General features: G+C 36.8%; 1 protein-coding gene across 3 annotated transcripts in view; it reads right to left on the reverse strand.

Moving 5' to 3' along the window:
- Positions 1-1,997: 1,997 nt before the first annotated feature.
- Positions 1,998-17,658, reverse strand: part of NCAPG2 (non-SMC condensin II complex subunit G2) — a 45,318-nt gene continuing 29,657 nt past the window's right edge. For all 3 annotated transcript variants that reach the window (XM_014944853.1, XM_014944849.1, XM_014944850.1), the window contains exons 22-28: positions 16,263-16,362; positions 15,326-15,510; positions 14,423-14,566; positions 12,572-12,675; positions 9,380-9,477; positions 8,857-8,959; positions 1,998-3,999 (exon numbers count right to left, since the gene is read on the reverse strand). In XM_014944853.1, coding sequence (XP_014800339.1) covers positions 3,948-3,999; positions 8,857-8,959; positions 9,380-9,477; positions 12,572-12,675; positions 14,423-14,566; positions 15,326-15,510; positions 16,263-16,362 — 786 coding nt within the window. In that variant the 3' untranslated portion in view covers positions 1,998-3,947. The remainder of the gene's footprint in view (positions 4,000-8,856; positions 8,960-9,379; positions 9,478-12,571; positions 12,676-14,422; positions 14,567-15,325; positions 15,511-16,262; positions 16,363-17,658) is intronic.

Here is a 17,658-nt window from a genome sequence, read left to right on the forward strand (position 1 = left end):
TGAAAGATTTTATCAAAAATAATCTCTCTGATTTCCTTCTGTAAGTCAGGAGACCTCAAAGCACTTGACAGGAGCAGCACACACCAGTTTAACTGCAGAGTGGGTTGCAGCTTTCACAGGAGTAAACAGCAGGTGCAAGGTGGATTTTTTCTTTTCCTTGGCAAGTCGGAAAGTTTACGTGCTTGGATCTGTACCTGAAGACATTTATTTGCAAAGGAAGAGGCTCAAGAGCTTCTCCTGGTTTTCCTTTAGCTCCTAATTTGAAGCTGTGATAGATGGAAGACTGCTGGACTTGCTTCCCAGCCAGACAACAGAGCAAATGAACACTACCATCAAAAAAGGGACCATGTTCCTACAAATAAAATTAAAACATAGAAGATTACTGAAATAATTTAAAGCCATTGCTTTCTTCAGTAATATACTGAATATATATGCATGCAGGAGAGAGCTATAGGCACACCATGTACAGGTGCAACTGTGACTAGAAAATGTATTCTCCAGGCAGTTGTACGTTAACAGTGACACCCCAAGCAAACTGCTCAAAGGAGTATCTTAGAATGGTGTTATCTTGTTTGTATTTCAAGCAATTTTATTAATCAAAGTCAAGTACAGCTTCTTGAAAAAGCTGAAGAGATGTCAAAGGGTCTATCTTAAAACCACAAGAAGTTCTCAGGCCTGCAGTTAGGACAGTGCTGCTGGCTGAACACTGAGATTATTCCATAAAATACATCGAAGCCCAACCCCTCTCCTCCAGTAACACTTCAACAGCACTTTCGATTAGTAAGATTAAACAAATGTGTTTTACAGGTTTCCAAAAGATAGCTCAGCTGAAGGAACATACTATTTGTTTATATCTTCAAAACAGAAAGAAAACATAAGGATGCAACATTTTGACAAGACTTGGTTTGCAATGAGGATGGGAAGTAAAACCTAGAACTCTTATGCTATTTTTGTGAAATTTGACCCCGAGCCGCAAGAAGAAAGCCCTGACAGACCTTGGCTCAAGGAATCCTAAGATTATCACTACCTGTGTCACAGAAAGCCAATGGTTTTGCATCCCTCAGAGCAGTTATAGTAGAGCTGGACTAGAAATTGAGCTGAAATCTATACACTGGCTGCATGACTAACACAAAATGATTTCAATACTCTTGAGAGCCACCTGAGTACCAGCCACCAGGAGGACAAAGGTTTATCTTTACATTTTCTTACCCTTCCTAACAATATCACTTTGGAGTTCTTCAGAAGAAATCTGCATGTTTCTGATGTTGGCATTACCTTTATTTCTTTCAGGATCAAGGATATTGCATCTGGAACAAGTATTCCATGAAAAGTGAAAACTGAAAAAGCAATATTATACACTGAGGAAAAACAAGGCAGTAAATTTGGATTCTCTTATAGTCTAATATGAGCAAATGCTGAAAGACTGAGAAGCGGAAAAAAAGAAACTATGATTTACATATTCATTAAGTAATTTGTATAATCAGAAGATTTAAAAGGTCATTACTGGAACACCTGCCTGTTAACAGATGTAGAAGAATGAAGGCCAAAGAACACAGTTTTTATAAAGATGTTGAGAGATAAACAGTTGGCAGATCCACAGGTACCTGCTGTGGCAGCTTTAGTCTTTTTGGCTCAGGCTACTGTTGTGGAGAAGGTAAAGCTTCTGGAATTCCAGAATCCACACACACTGGCTTTCCTGTGGCAAAACCTAACAGTTGTTTATTAAAAAAATTTGGTTGCTTTTAAATACCAACATTCAAGCAAAATAAGCTTTTATCTAGTAAGAAAGTTTTACACACTAAGGTCAAGTATGAACGCGATGCAAAACAGGATGAAAGTGGCTCAGTGCACTGGACAGAGTGGATATTAGAAAAAAACAATCTTATGCTCTCTTAGCACAGAAAGAAAACCAGCCTAGTAGATGCTGGTGTACCTTAGGTAGATGGGAGTATGGCACCGTGCACAAACCTTAATCAAGAACAAGGAGTCTGTCTTAATTTGGCTGAATTTATTAATTTCCATTTCAGTGCCACTCAGTGACACTGGAGACCTCAGTAAGCCATTTGCACAGACACATAATTGCAGGTAACTAAGCGTTAGCTCTCCAGGTCTAAGCTGGTCACTGAATGCTACTTCTACTCTGGGGCTGAATCATTTTCTGGGGATTCCCGTCAGATCTCCTTCTGAAACAGACAAAAATGCAGCATTATGGGCTGTGCTGGCTTTGGCTGGGGTAGAGTAAAATTTCTCCATAGTAGCCACTATGGGGCTATAGTTTGGATTTATTTTCCTGTCTCTCTGCTAATATTTTTTTTTGTTTCTGTACAATTTTTAAAAATTATTTCTTTTTAATTATTAAACTGGTTTTATCTCAACCCACAAGTTTCTTTCTCATGTTTACCCTCACAATTCTTTCCCATCCCACCGGGGAGCGGCTGTGTGGTGCTCTGTTGTTGGCTGGGGTTAGACCCCACCATGAGCTTAAACATCTAATGTACAGATGTCTCAGTTAAGGCAAAATAACATTCTACAGTCAGCATTCTAGTCCTAGGAGAGCATCTGGTTGCATTAACAAAATTAAATAAGTGGTTTACATATCTGCATTATTAGTATTACTTTATAAAAATAGGTTAATATAAAACAATTTGACTTACGTTTTAATCACATCTATGTGCAATAACATGGGCACTTCCCCACCAGGACACTTCTCACTGTATGACATCAATATTCAAGTTGGGAGGAAGCTGAGGAGATAACCTGCTCTAATCCTCAACTCAAGCAGGGCCAGCTTCAAAATTATGAGATGATGGTCAGGGCCTTGTCAGTCAAGTTCTGCACATCTCCAAGGAGGGATGTTCCACAGCCTGAGCAGCCTCTTCCTCTTCCATTTCCAGTTTCAATTCACTCTTACAATGAAAATTTTTTTCTTATGTCCAACACGAATTTCTCTCATTCTGAGTTGTCTCCGTTGTCTCACATTCTCTTCACGTGTACCTCTAAGAAAAGCTTTTCTTAATCCTCATTCAGGCAGGTGAAGACAGCAACAAAATCATCCTTTTGCACTTGTTTATGTTGCTACACAGGATTAGTCCACTGCAGGTAGAAAAGCACAGGTCTTTGTGGAACATCATGGGATTTGTTGATCCTTAAGTCCAGCTTGTCAGGATCCCCTTGAATGGGGCCACTCTATCCCTCAATGTATCATACATTGCTCCCAAGTTGGTGTCATCTACCAACAGACTGAGACTGCATTTCATTCCATTGCTCAAGCTTTTAATAAAAATATTAAATAATACTGGCAGCAGTAGCTGCCCTGAGGAGCACCACTAGTAACCGGCTTTCAACGTGGTGGTGTAGCATCATTATTCTTCAAGTCTGATGGTTCAAGTCCATTTCCTGTCCACCTCTCTCCATTTGGCTGTGAGGACACTATAAGCCCATGTGCAAGTCTCTGCTGATGACAGGAAACATGACGTTCTCTGCTCCCTCTTCTTCCACAAAAGGGAGGGAAATGAGATTAGTTGCAGAGTTTGCCTCTGCTGAATTCATGATGGCTACTCTCAATCAACATATAGCCCTTCATGTGTCTTGAAAAGAAATTCATTTCCATAACCTCAAGGAACAGGCTTTATAGTCTTCCCAGGAACTGAGGTTATGTGCTACTTCAAAGTATATACGATACAATTATTATTTGTTTTATAAAAACAAATATATTGATTTTATACCCCCCAAAAATATATTTTTATACAGAATAACGTCTTTACAGCTATTTGAAAGAATCTTTACTATTACATGATTTTTATATACACTTTCATACATTTGTCCCTGTTAAATGTACAGAATAACAGAAAACAAACTTTAGCTATTGATAATTTTACAAGATAATATTTTTTAAAAAACAATACATCTTCCTTCCTTTAATTTTCATGACAAAAGCTTCCACGTGGTCAAAGATTCAAAAAGTCATCCAAAATTTTCAGACATGATTCATACAGGATTCTGAAATGACATAAACCAATGCATAACAGGATTAGATATGCTAAATGCTAAATCAATCCTCGACTATTTGATTCTCAGAGTACAGCTACTCCATGATTTCTTTGACAAGTTATTCCCTATTAGGTTAAGTCTTAAATATGCCTTTACAAATTACTTTAAAAATTGCTGGGTTCTTTTCTTTCAACTTTTCCATTTTTCTGCTGATCATCTCTAGCTATAGCATAATCTACAGCAAGCCTCTTTAAATTACTATGTCAATTCAGGCCCACTTTCTAATATTTCATCATCTATTTAAAGAACCCACTCATTTTCTTCAGAGCATTTTTACTCTTTTTTCAAACATAAATAGTCAAATCCTTTACCGTGAATTCATACTAGGGCTATTTTTCATTCTTCTATTTCCTTCCTTTACTCTCTCATTCTTCAGTCTTCATAATTTTTCTCCTCACCTCTGGCATATTTTTTTTCCAGGCCTGAGCCTTCTCTCTTACCCTTAGAGGGAGCCTGCTTCAGCTGCACGTACATCCCCCAGTCCCCTTCTGACCCCCTCTCGTCTCAAATTACTCCAGAAACAATCTCAAAGTTCAGCTCTGAAATTTCCCTTTGGCAGGGCCTTTTTATTTTCTTCCATTCCCTGACGTAGTCACTCATCTACCCTTTGTAGTTGCATACAACTTCTTCTAACACTGCTGTAAAATATCATCAAAACACAAAAACGGGCATTTTGGTCTTCTGTCAAAACATTATTTCACCGTTAACCATCATAAACTTTATCCTTCATGTTACTTTTGTAAAAGATTCTGCTACCTGTATTTCTCAACCGTTTTTTTTCCTCCGTATTTCTATCATTATAGAAATGATAGAAATACGGAGTGGCTGCCTCAAATAAGCAAGGTCAGTCATTAACCACGAGGAGTTCGGGCATTCATCATGAGACACCAAGACCTGAAATACAAGCTGTGGCTCTGGACTTCCATGGCAGTGTGTTGGACTTAAGGGCTCCCTCAACTGAGATGGCCACGGCCCTGCCACGTGCTCCTCTTTCTAACGCTGTATCCTCTAAGCCATGCTGGAACTCAGCTGTCACAGTAAGCTACTATTACTTAGTAGTCTACTATAAAATCAGCATGATTAGTTGAGTACTGTGGTTTTAGACACGATGTTATTTTGCATAAATTTTATAGGGCAGGAAGCCATCATCCAGAATAACCGTCCGACTCCCCAGACAGGCAAACTGAAGTCAGTTTTACCCAGTACCTTCCTAGAGAACTTTCAGATGTGGCAGACAAATCATAATCAGTTTTATTACAAAACAATTCAAGAACCATTATTTATAGACTGAATGAGAGTGCAATGAAGAGTTTGTGAAGCTGGCTAAATGATAGCACTAAAGAAATATCTTTCATTGCAGCCATTAGCTAAAGTTAAATTCTAATACTCATACATCAAAATGCTAATTAAAGTAAATACTAAATATTAAGTAAAAGGTATTACTCTATAGCACATTTCGCTTTATAGAGATGGAACATTTTTCTCTAGCCTCCAAATCACTGCATCGACAGCTTTATTCACATTTTGTTTTGCTAGGCATAAATATTTGCATTTTATAAACTAAACAAATGTGTGTTGCCATTACTCCTGAGGAAACTCTCTCAATATACAACACGTTGCCCAGAATTTTTAAGTGCACTGAACAGCATTTTTAAAATAATAGACCCGCAGGGCCATCTTAAACCGCTCACTCAGCTGAAGAGGGAAGACTAAATTACAATGAAAAGTTTTGCTTCTGAATTAGTGCAACCATTCCTTGTTTAAGGGCAGCAGTTTAATTACTACTCCAGACAGCATTTTTACTCGTTTCTTTCTTTGCTAATATGTAACAGATTACTTTAAGTCTAAATTTAAGATGCTGGCACAGAATGCCAAGTCTCTAGGGAAATTAAAGAACGTCACTGTTTCCTGGCATACCTGGATATTAAATAAAATAATCCCTCAAGGAGTTATGATGAGACAACACATTCAGAAGCAAGAAGTAATACTACTATTAAGTACGAGTTAAAAAAACAGTAATATATTTTAGGATGCATCAGTGCAACACAGTGTGACTGTACTCCAAGTAATGACCAGAGACCTAGCTTGCATCACGCCATACCTAAAATTTTGGGGTTTGGTAAACAGAGTAGGATGATAAAATAATTTACAAACAAGAGGGCACATTTCTGACTGTATATAATCACAGATTAGTTATACATTAACAGTCTAGTAGCACAGCACCACAAATGGCACATCAGAAGACACGAGAGGCCCAGCTTGGTCCAATATTCTGTCTGAGAAAGCACAAATACACTTTAAATGAGTGAAGCAAAACCTGGTCATTGAAGAACTTCCTCCTGACCTTTTTTCAGAATGAATTCTGTTATCCTTTAGGAGAGAGAGGAAAAAAAAAAGCCCAACTTGCCTGTTCAAATATGAATCCTCCCAAATTCTGCAAATCCATGTGATACCTTCTGAATTTTGTTAACATATTGCAATTCTGATTCTTGTTAAAAATACTTTGCATCATCATGTTCATATTCCGAATCTTTTAATTTTATCTGCAGCTGTCCCTCAGGTTTGTGTTATATGAAGGCATATTCATATATCATGAAATTAAAACACTGTGCAACATCTTATGGTCTTCATCTGCCCCAGCTTCCAGGCTGATCTGTCCCTGTTCATTGGGCAGAGATGATCATATGGATCCATAAAGCAATTACCTGTGTTCTTACTGAAATTTATAGTCAGTGGTGCACTCAAGTTGCAGCAATTACTCATTTTAATGGGCCTATTTATTTAATCATGTTAAGATCTGCCTTAATTTCTCAGCCTTTTCTACTGTCTTAATTAAAAGAAGTGCACAACTGAATCATGATACTCTGCTGTTCACCTTTATTTTCCAGATCATTATTACTGTTTTTAAAAATATTCTAGTAGAACACTTGGCAACCCAATGTTAAATGATTTAATGGCAAAAAAAATAATTTGTTTTTTTTGTTTAATTTTGTTTCTAAGCTAAGCCCCAACCAAAAGAAATTTGTTGCAGCTGAGCAACTAATTAAAACAATCTACCCAGGAAGCAGAGTCACTCTGAGTTTTAGAAGTTCAATTATGTAGTGATTTTTTTTTTTTTAATAGGATATTTTTCAGTTCTTTATCAATTTTATGTTACTTAAGCACAATGTCCTCTATGGAAACATCTCAAAGTCTTGACAGGAAAATAGAAAACAGAAATTTACTATGTCAGACAGCAAATGAAGTGAAGGGTGCACTGGTTTTGTTGGGGTTTTTTTCCCCTTCTTTTGTTTTTTCAATAAATCTCATTTTCAATAGTATGTAACTGGTGGCTCCTATGTATCATAAAACTTTCTGGTTTAGTTCTTAAGTTTACGTATCTCTTAAAAGAGAGTTACATAATACTATTTTGGCTCTGATATAATAGCAGATTTAAATGAATGATGCACATTTTCTTAGCAACAACACAGCTACTCTACTGTATTTTTCTGAATATCAGGCTTTTTTTTTTTTTCACAGAAAAATCCAATTTACCTTCTGCACTTCTGAACCAATTCCAAATGGATATTTACTGTACAGCCCTCTAAAAGTTCTACCACTGTCGCAGCACTCAGTGTAGCTGTTGGGCTTCTTGATACAACTCAAGTGCAAACTCTAAGTATTTGAAGTAGGAAAGGGATGTAGTCCATGTGGCCTCCTTGACAAACTGATTTTTCATACAGTAGCATCTCATAACTTTAGTATTGGCTTTAAATCAGTGACACCAATTCAGTCACAGCACAGCCTCCAAAGGTTTATGTCCAGTCATTCCAACGCCAGAAACAACATGCCTCAAGCTGGTGATCCAGCAGAAGAACATGCTGTGGAAGTGTCCTCGGGACTGCAGAGCCATGCAATGACCCCAAATAAAGTGGGGTATTTTTTATGTCTCATTTTTTAATGTAAAAATCAAGTACCTATTCTACACCCATTGTTTGACTGAATAGTAAGGATCATCAATTTGAAGAATTAAAGATGGCAAGGGCTTTTCCATGTTCAGACCCTGTGGAGCATTAATAATTTTCTCAGTATTTTTAGATGAATGTCCACAATTATTGTCTGTTTTCTTCATATTCTATGATTGTGCTTTTTAATGCCTACTTTGTGTGTTTTCTAATTCCATGGTCAGTTCAATAATTAGGCAGAAATCAAATGTTAACAAATTTTTAGACTTAAGCAAGTTTTAGGCACTTAAAGCATTTACCACGATGCTATCTTTGGCAGGTCTGAAATAAATGATTGCATATAAAGTGTAGTCAATCACTTTCAAGAAACTTATCCCCAAAAATCTAAAAGTCAACTACATACAACACTGAAATTGCAAAAAAGAGCAAAATAAAATCCCCTGTGGGAAGGTCTTACAGTCAGTCATATGCAGTTAAATTTTTACTATCTGCGTAGGTATGGATTAATATGCCTAATACCAAAATTAGAGAGAAAAATCTAGTAATAATGCTTTGTTCTGCACCTGCTGCTACCAGAACTGAATTTCAGAACTGAATCCTGCTATATACAGGATCAAGTCCTAACACATTCAAATTAAATGCAAAAAACCCAACTAAATATAGAAAGATTGTAATCACAGCAAATGTATGGGCAGGAAATTTAATACCATGCTGCGCCCAGTACCTCACAATTTTTTTACCCACTACTGCAAACCTTGCAGTCCTTCCCCAGGCTCTAACTGTATTAAGCAAACACAAAGCAGAGGCAATGAGTGCAGAGGGAGCAGGAGAGGTTACTGTTCATTTCCCACAACACATTTACCTTTCGGTGCTGCCAGCTTCTCCCGCGGCAGCATCCTTGCACGTCAGCAGGGTCCTTTGAATGGCAGGTGCAATATCCTTCAGAAGGGAAGTTTTGTGCTTACCTATTTGAAATAAGATTACGTTGAAAAGTTGGACAAAAAAAATGATTTATCAAAAAAAAACCAAACCCTGCAGATTTTAATCAAATATTTTTTAACATAAAAGATTTTTTTAACAAAAGATTAGATATTAAATTAGATTTTCACTGTCCTGGGTTAATTACTGTGTATTTCAGCCAATCATAATATAGAGATGAACCCTATGAGTTAGAACAGTTGTGTTTTTAAACTCGTTATACAAAGATTGAAAGTCCAAGGGTTAACAACATGATTTACAAGTGATGTAACCTTAAATCCTGTAGAAAAATGGTAACTTAACAGTGTAAGGAAAAGTGCCTCTTGAATTGTATAAGAACTCCTTTCAAAATGTAGTACATTAAAAAAAAAGAAAGGAAAAAAATAGGCAAAAATGGTTTGACTGACCTTTAATTATAATCACAATGCAAACACTAGCTGTGAGACTAAAAATCCCTTCAATTTCTTCTGAGAGAATACATTCCATTAATTCATTTAAAAATGATCTAAGGAAAAAAATAAAGGAAAAATACATTTTAAATAATGTTTCTTTCAAAATAGAACTGAACACAAGTTTGTGATTATGCCACACTGCTACCACAGCCTCTCAGACACCCTGCAGGACAAAGCAGTCGTTACTGGGTAATTGAAGACAAGGTGCTGCTTCTGGGTCTGAGAACATCTTGAGTTGGCAGAATGGTAAATTGCGTGCAAAGAAAATAGAGGAGGTTGTACACAGAACAAGTAGCTGTTAAGAGAAATGAAGAGCTCATGGACTATTTGGGGAAAGTCCATCTGTGAAGAAACTACTGGTTCTTCGGGAATCTAACTCATGTAATTTGTATTTAATTCTCTAACTTCAATTTCTACTGAAGTTTACAAGAATATATTATGACTCCAGTGGTTTGTTAGTAACTACTCACGCCCTTAAAACTATTACTACTTCTAGTCTGATTAGAAACTAGAGTTTAATTAACACTTTGCTCTAAAATGAGTTATCTCCTAAAAATTAAAATAGATGGGTTTCCAATTACAAAACACTAAAGAACATTTATAACTAAATATAGCCCCAAAACACTTCCAAACTACATTTTAGATATTTAAAGTATGGACAGACTAATAGAATCAAAATAACTGTTCATTGTAAAGTCTGAGATAGATATTAACTCTATATGTATCTTAAGAGACTCACTTTTAGCAAGAGATGACAGTATTACCAGCAAACTTTAGAGAGGTTTTGGGACATATATTAAAAAAAATGCAACAAGGGAGTCAAGAAAGAGATCTAGCAACCAAAGTAAACTGCAATATGGAATAAGGCAATACCACAGAATGAAACCACGAATTGGCCATTATAGTGTTTATAGTAAAAACAACAAATGTAACTCAGAAGCAATTCACAAAACCAGAGAAGAATAAAAGAACAAGAGGGATAAAGCAGAAGTTGGACAAGATCTGTAATCCTCATACTCCTCAAAGCACAAACCTAAATGCTCTCTGAAGAACTAAAGGGCAAAACTGAGAGCAGTAGACTTTCCCTAAAATATTTCAAAATACCTTTGCTATTGTTATTATCTGTTACCAAAACTGAGTGCCATAAATACCCGGTTCCAACTTTAATTCCTCTTCAGGCTTTTATTGTGCTAAGGTATCAAAATGAAAGATGTAGTTAAGAAAAGAACCAACCTCCACCAGTGATTCAGTGAAGGAGTCTCGTAGAGAAGTATTGTTCAAAGAGCTGAGAACAATGAAACCTCTTTAGGTTCTGAAATAATTATGATGAAGTCGCTCATGCATTGCATTAGTTTTACAATTTCATTGTGGATTAATCTGACAAAGTATCAATTCCATTTCATATTGCTCTTAAATTGCTTACTGATAATATTCTGATCTGAGTTCTGATCTTTATTGCTGTCACTGTTTAGGTCAGTAGATCGCTCTTTAGTCCCATTAAGGAAGACTAATTTTATTAACCTGTAATAAGACTCCCTGCAGACTCAATGCAGCTGCCTTTCCCCACCTGCCTCTCAACAAGGGTCACCTGAGCCTGCAGGTGAAACAGAACAGAACAATAAGCTATTTACAAACACATATAAAAGTTAAAGAGAGAAGTAATTGGTTCCTATACAGATAATTCCCTACTAAAGGAAAGGATAGTCACACAATTGGCCTCATATTGCCAAGTCACTCAGTATCATCACTGGTGTGGGGACTGAAATTCAGTGCTAGAGACTAATTAGTAACTGAAAAGATAATAGATGCTGCAGAACCTGGTGTGAGATGATTGTGTGTTCCCAGAACAGAAGTTCACATCAGATTCTGTAATGTCAAGGGCTTTGACATTTGCATTGGTGTGGAAAGTTGATAATTCCTGAGACATTGAATTATTTACTACTGGACTCCAATTATGACCTATCAATACAGATTAATAAAAGAAAACAACCTTAAGAGTAATCTCAGTCTCCAAGAACCAGTGGAACCAGATGTAAATTATCTCCTGACTTAAATCTTCTTTGCACCAAAAGATAAACAGTAGAAGACAGATACATATTTATCAAAGTACTTGTGGAAACAATGTGGTCCAAAGTAGCAGTTTTCTCCATCAAGAATCCAATCAAGATTCTTCTTGACCACAATAAGGAAAAATTTCAGAGGAATAAATTGAATTTCTGCATCTCTTTTCAGTAGGTGTGTAAAATAATTGTGTTTCACTAAAAGAGAGTAACTCAATGGCCAGCTGTTGCCTCACACAAGAACAGAATTTGGAATAGGAAACCTATTGCTGGACTCTCTGGAGTTCTTTGTTTTGCAAGTTCGACTAGAACTAGAGATGGATTGAGAAGAAAAAAAAAAAATAAAATCCCATGACAGAAGAGACAGGAATATTCAATGCCCATCAGATGAGGAAGTTAAGAATAGGAGTTAGTTGTCATAAGTGATGGAGAATGATCGGACTTCTAAGGAATACAGGTTAACCCCTTGATCATGCAAAATAATTCAGTTGTGTATAGTCATGTAAATAAAAACTGAATATGAGCAAATTAAGCAATGAGCGATAATGGAATTCACTTCTGACCATTTTAGAAAATATTCAATGTACCCACTAAACATAGCAAATAAAACCCCAAACAGTTTAAGTATTAAAAAAAATAATTATGTAACCCCACTTTTGGAGGCTTTTAGGACTCAGACACTTTTGTGATTTTAATACAGCTATAGTGCATTTGTCACCTCATTGCAGACGTTCAATTACAGGATTAATGCTATTTCTGGTTAATATTTTACCTCATCTAAATACCTCTGCGTTATAGGGACTAATGTTTATAAGTATCTTATGAAAGAAGCAAGCCAAGATATAGGATTACAGATTTCAATGGACAGTCTTGTAAATAAGAAGCACTCTTAGAAGCATTTAAAAAATGGAACCAACCCCCTCAATCAATACCTACAAGCAACATGCCAAGATAAAGAGATTATGAAGTAGTACAGACAAATTTAGTAAGCATCTAGTTCCTCAAAACTTATTTGAATTTAGAAATTAAAACGTTATTGATAACATATTGGCAACAACCTTGGACAAATAAATGTAGAAATATTTACCTGACAACATTAACTGACTTCATAATTATGGCCATTATACTGCTTGAAAGAGGAGGAAGTTCTGAAATAGTCTTTGGGATCGTTAAGTCTTTCTCACTGGGAGCCTGAAAAAGAAAAAGGTCAACAAGTGTTGGAGATCAAGGAATATATGTATGTAGAAATCATGGAAGCAAATCTATATTTGAATAATTACACTGAGACCTATCCTTAAATACTTAGAAGAAACATTCACATGTGTTCTTTGAAAAACCTTAATCCAATTGTGTTGTGTCCAGGTAAACAAAACAAATTTAAATTAGAAAGGCTAAAACTAAACCAAATAAACAGCATTTGTACCAAGACAAATATTCTCCACATTTGTTCTGAACAGAAGTCTCATTTAACTACATTGTTGGTCACTGTTTATAAAGGCACAGCCTACTAAACACCAATGAGTATCCTTTTTGTTTAGGTGTGCAGACACAATTTCTAAAAGTAACTTGGGTGACAGTGATTTCCCAATTCCTTGCGTCAGTTCTTTCTGGTATCAAGTTCTGGCAAATATTTAGTCAGAACTGAATTTTAATTTACTAGTACTATAACCTTGGGGCAGGGAAAACCCCAGCTGAGATGACACACTGCAATGAACATTCATGATCTAGGAGTATGAAGCTGCAGTCTCATTCAAAACCATAAACTTTTACTCTGCTGCATTCGGTTCCTTCCATAATGCTGAATCTTAGAGGCAGCTCTGTTGTACTCAGTATTTTCTGGCAACTTTTTATTGCTCCATTTCTGCCTTACCTGGCAGAAAAAAGTACAGGCTCTTCTAAAGAACCTCTGCTCTTCCTGGTTAGCTCTCAAAGCTTCCTGCCTTACTGGCCATATTTGCTCCTAACACAACATGCATTAGGAACACGCACTGGGCGTGTTACCCTTCTTCAAGGACAGTAATGGTTTCTTGGACTTTTAGCAAAACAATAACCTCTGCCTATATATTGTTTTCAATCTTAGAGCTTCTTTCTTTACATTCCAGAGGAACTCAGATCAGATATTTGGAAACCCTCTAGGCAAAAAAACTGAGGAATCAAAACCAGGTATGGTATGAGAAATGGGTCTGTATTGAAGCAGAGAATGCATAAGTGACCAGTGTCAAGCAGGACACTGGCCTGCTTTGGAACGGGATTACGGAGCCTTTTGGGACAGTTCCAAGGATAGGTAGCTGGAACCTGTCAGAGATCAGTGGCTTGCTAATGCTGGGTGAGACGAAGTGAGGTGGGTTTAGAACAATTGCTCTTCCTCCTCCTTTGCCTGAGCTTTTACAGCTGAGCATGACATCATATGGTACGGAATATGCCCTTGGTCAGTTTGGGTCAATGGTCTCAGCTGTTGCCCACCTGCTTAATTTTTTAGGGCAGGGAAGAAGGGAAGAGAGAAAGCCTTGACCCTCTGCACGCTCTGTTCAGCGACAGCCTAAACTAACTGCTGTGCCCTCAGCTGTGTTTTAGCCACAATATCGAACCCCAGCACTGTAGAGACCCCTGTGAAGAAAGTTAACTCCTTCTCAGGCAGACCCAGTACAAATACACATGGAGCAAACATCTCAAATACCACGTCATTCTTCTCCAACACTGCCTAATTTCTATATTCTTCTGTCAGAGGCAGATATCAGATACTAGGTATCAGGACAAGTCTGTTCTTACATGGCTGTATTCATAAATGATGGAAAATAAAACTTCCTGTTTGTTCCATGCCAACACACACACAAAATCTTGACCTGGAGTACAAAGATCACCCTTTCTGAACACAGTTCTATTGTTCCAACAAAATGTTTAAAAGGCAGTAGATGTAAAAAGTCAGCATTAACTTTACCTTCTGTAGCACATAATTTATCTCTGCGACTATTGCTGCCAGGAGAGTAGAGAGTACACCTTGGTGAACTGCTGGGCACGATGAATGCCAGCACTGGACTGCATGTATGAATTCTCCCAAAGGCATTTGAATCAAGTGAACCAACTAAAACCAAAGAAAAACAGATCATTTTTTTCAGATTGCTTGAGTGCAATTGAAATATTTCAGCAAGCTTCTCTGTGAAGATCACACCTTGCAAGCTATTGAGGAATTCTAGTCACCTGGGATGAGAAAGAGAATCAGACACATGCTTGGGAAGTCTACTCATAAATTTGGGAGAAATAAACTAAACAACAGTTGTAACAAAAAAAGAACCAAAATGTTTTTCAGAAGTCCAGAAAAGCAGACCATCACATTTTCCAGAGTGATCCACCCATCTCATTACTATCTAGTCTCTGTTAGAAAATACAAGCTAACTTTTCTGTGAAGACACGATGTTTTGAAGAACTCTAGGACATCATACATATTTTGAAGCTGATATAATTTAGGCCAAAATAAATAAATAAAAGAACAACAATTTCTCCTCCCTCCCAAGATCATAATGTATACATAATCGAAGTCTTTGCTCTGGATTGAGCAAGCTCGTTTAATTGCAGATATGAGTAATCACCTATGAGTACAAGGGTAGTTCAGGATCATCAATCACAAAATGTATTGTTCTCCAAATTACTATTTTTTCTGTCATGACAAGAAAAAGAACGGATTAAAAAACCCCATTGGTAACAAGGAAATTTGGAAAACTTAACCGAAAATTTAATCAGCTGTTGACTTAAATAATAATAACCTCAAAGTGTCTAACACATTTGCATAAAAAATATGGACTCATCTACACATTAGGGAGCTATTTCAAGTGTAATACGATACCTGAATCCCTTCTTCCTGCTGTCTCTTGAGTCTCCGTGCCATGCATTCTAAAACTTTCTGGAAGACGGTCTGTACAGCATGGAAGAGATTTGCCACTTCATCTGTCTCAGCATTCCCAATTAAAGAAGCTTCAATAATTTCTTTTAGGATATACAGTAACATTGGAGCACAAAAGCCACCTCTCTCTAGCAAAAGAGATAAATATCACCATAGAAAAATTGTAATGAGACATTCTTCAGGTACAAGCTTAGAATGAAACTCAGTTATATACCATAAATAGCTATAGTTTACAAGTGTAGACAATATATTTAATTCTGAGCATCTTTAGCTGAACTTTTCATACAGTTCAATCAATATTTTAAGTATAAATCCAGCGTTCCTTCCAACTCTTGAAATATAGGGATTAAAATTGTAGATTCTTTAGGAATTGAGCTCTAATTCTGTTGTACGTGAGCCGAATTTAAATAGGGCTACAATGCTGTCTCTTAAGACATACTGATATATAAATATATATATATACATGAATATACATCTATCACTTTGTATATATATTTAAAACCACCTTCTATATATAAAAAACCCTGAATTATACAGTAATAACTGGAATCTAAGAACAAGGAAGAAACACTAGTTATCAACAGTGACATTGTTCTGGGTTGGTTCTCTGCTTGTTTTCAGTTTGAAATGCTGCTGTGACTCCTGACCTAATCACTGAATAGCTTGGGTTGGAAGGGACCTTTAAAGGTCATCTGGTATTTTATATATATATATATGTGTATATATATATCTTTTTCCCCATATTATTGGTACTAGCTAGCATAAGCTGTAAACACTATTTTTTGAGAACCAGACTCCAAAATGCTAAAAGCAACAGTTCTGCTGATATAAGTCAGCTAAGTGTGTATGGAGATGTTGATGTTGGAATGAGACACTGCACCTGTTTGTACAACTGAAAGGGCCATATCTAACAGCCGTGCTTGAAACGCGAGATCGCCAAGGCCAACCATGATGACATCTTTACACACCGTCAGGTAGGCCTAGAAAAGAGATGCAGAAGCATATGAGAAACAAAGTTTACATAAAGCAACTGTTCAGTAAAACCTAAAAATAATAAAACTACATAACCTTAGCCAAGCTGCCCTGAAAGCTGGTGCATCTACTTGGAGTTACTCAGTTTGCAATTTTTGAAAAGCAGGAGTTTCCAAACAGTTTTCCAAACGCTTCCAATGCCCTTTCCTCCAGTAAAATTTTCTCAAAAGGCAGTAAATCCTCGACCTTTTTTTTACTCAGGCTCAGAGGCATTGATACTTAACATTTACCAAGGCAGAATATGACACCTCTCTCTATCTTGAATAGCAAAATTAAAAAGAACATACAAAAAGAGCTTTTCCTTACAGACAAACACACACGTTACATACTAAATAGATTCTAATACTAATGTATAGACAGAGTAGAGAATTTTTAACCAGTCTATGTATACGTGAGCTGGGTTGTTCAAGGACACTGACTGCAACTAAAGTCCAGCTCTTACCCTTGACCAAAATCTGAAAGGACCCATGGCTCAGTGCTAAAATCCACCTTGGGTTAAGTACTGTGTCACAAGAATGTAATAGAAGACAATTCAAAACTAGCTAAAAACCACCCATTTCATATAATCAAATGCTTTTTGTGAAGGGCAAATGAAGATAAGGGGTAAGGGACACCATCAGTGACAACACTAGGGTTTGTGTCAAAGGGCCTGTCATCCCCACTCAACAAACCAGTGGCCTAGAGAGAACAGCCCCCCAGCGAATCCCTGCCCAAAACAGCAACTGCAAAATTGAGTTACAGACCATGCTTGAAGGAAGGGTGAATTGGGAAGACTGGGATATGTTGCAGGAAAAGTGATAGAGAAATGTAAGTGGAAAAAGAAGAGACGCCCTGGTCCCCACTCACATACAACAGTATTAAAGAAGCAATTGTAATTATTGTATATTATATGGATATTTTGAGACAAAGTAGGCACTTTTAATGGCAGCATTGCTACCAAATACACACTCCAAACAATTAAAAAGCACAACCAATACCTCATTCCTATAAAAAAACAGTATACAAAGTGAGAAGCAAATAGCTAGGTCCACTTTTAATGGCAGCATTGCCACCAAATACATACTCCAAACAATTAAAAAGCACAACCAATACCTCATTCCTATAAAAAAACAGTATACAAAGTGAGAAGCAAATAGGAGCTGCTTAGCAAGCGTGTGGTTTATTACAAGAGATGCAAAAGGCCTGGATTCTCTTCTTGACTTCCAGACAAGTCACATCAGTCTTTACACCTCAGTTTCTTCTCT

This window comes from Calidris pugnax, unplaced genomic scaffold (genome assembly GCF_001431845.1).
Source record: "Calidris pugnax isolate Ruff unplaced genomic scaffold, ASM143184v1 scaffold54, whole genome shotgun sequence".
Taxonomy (NCBI): Eukaryota; Metazoa; Chordata; class Aves; order Charadriiformes; family Scolopacidae; genus Calidris; species Calidris pugnax.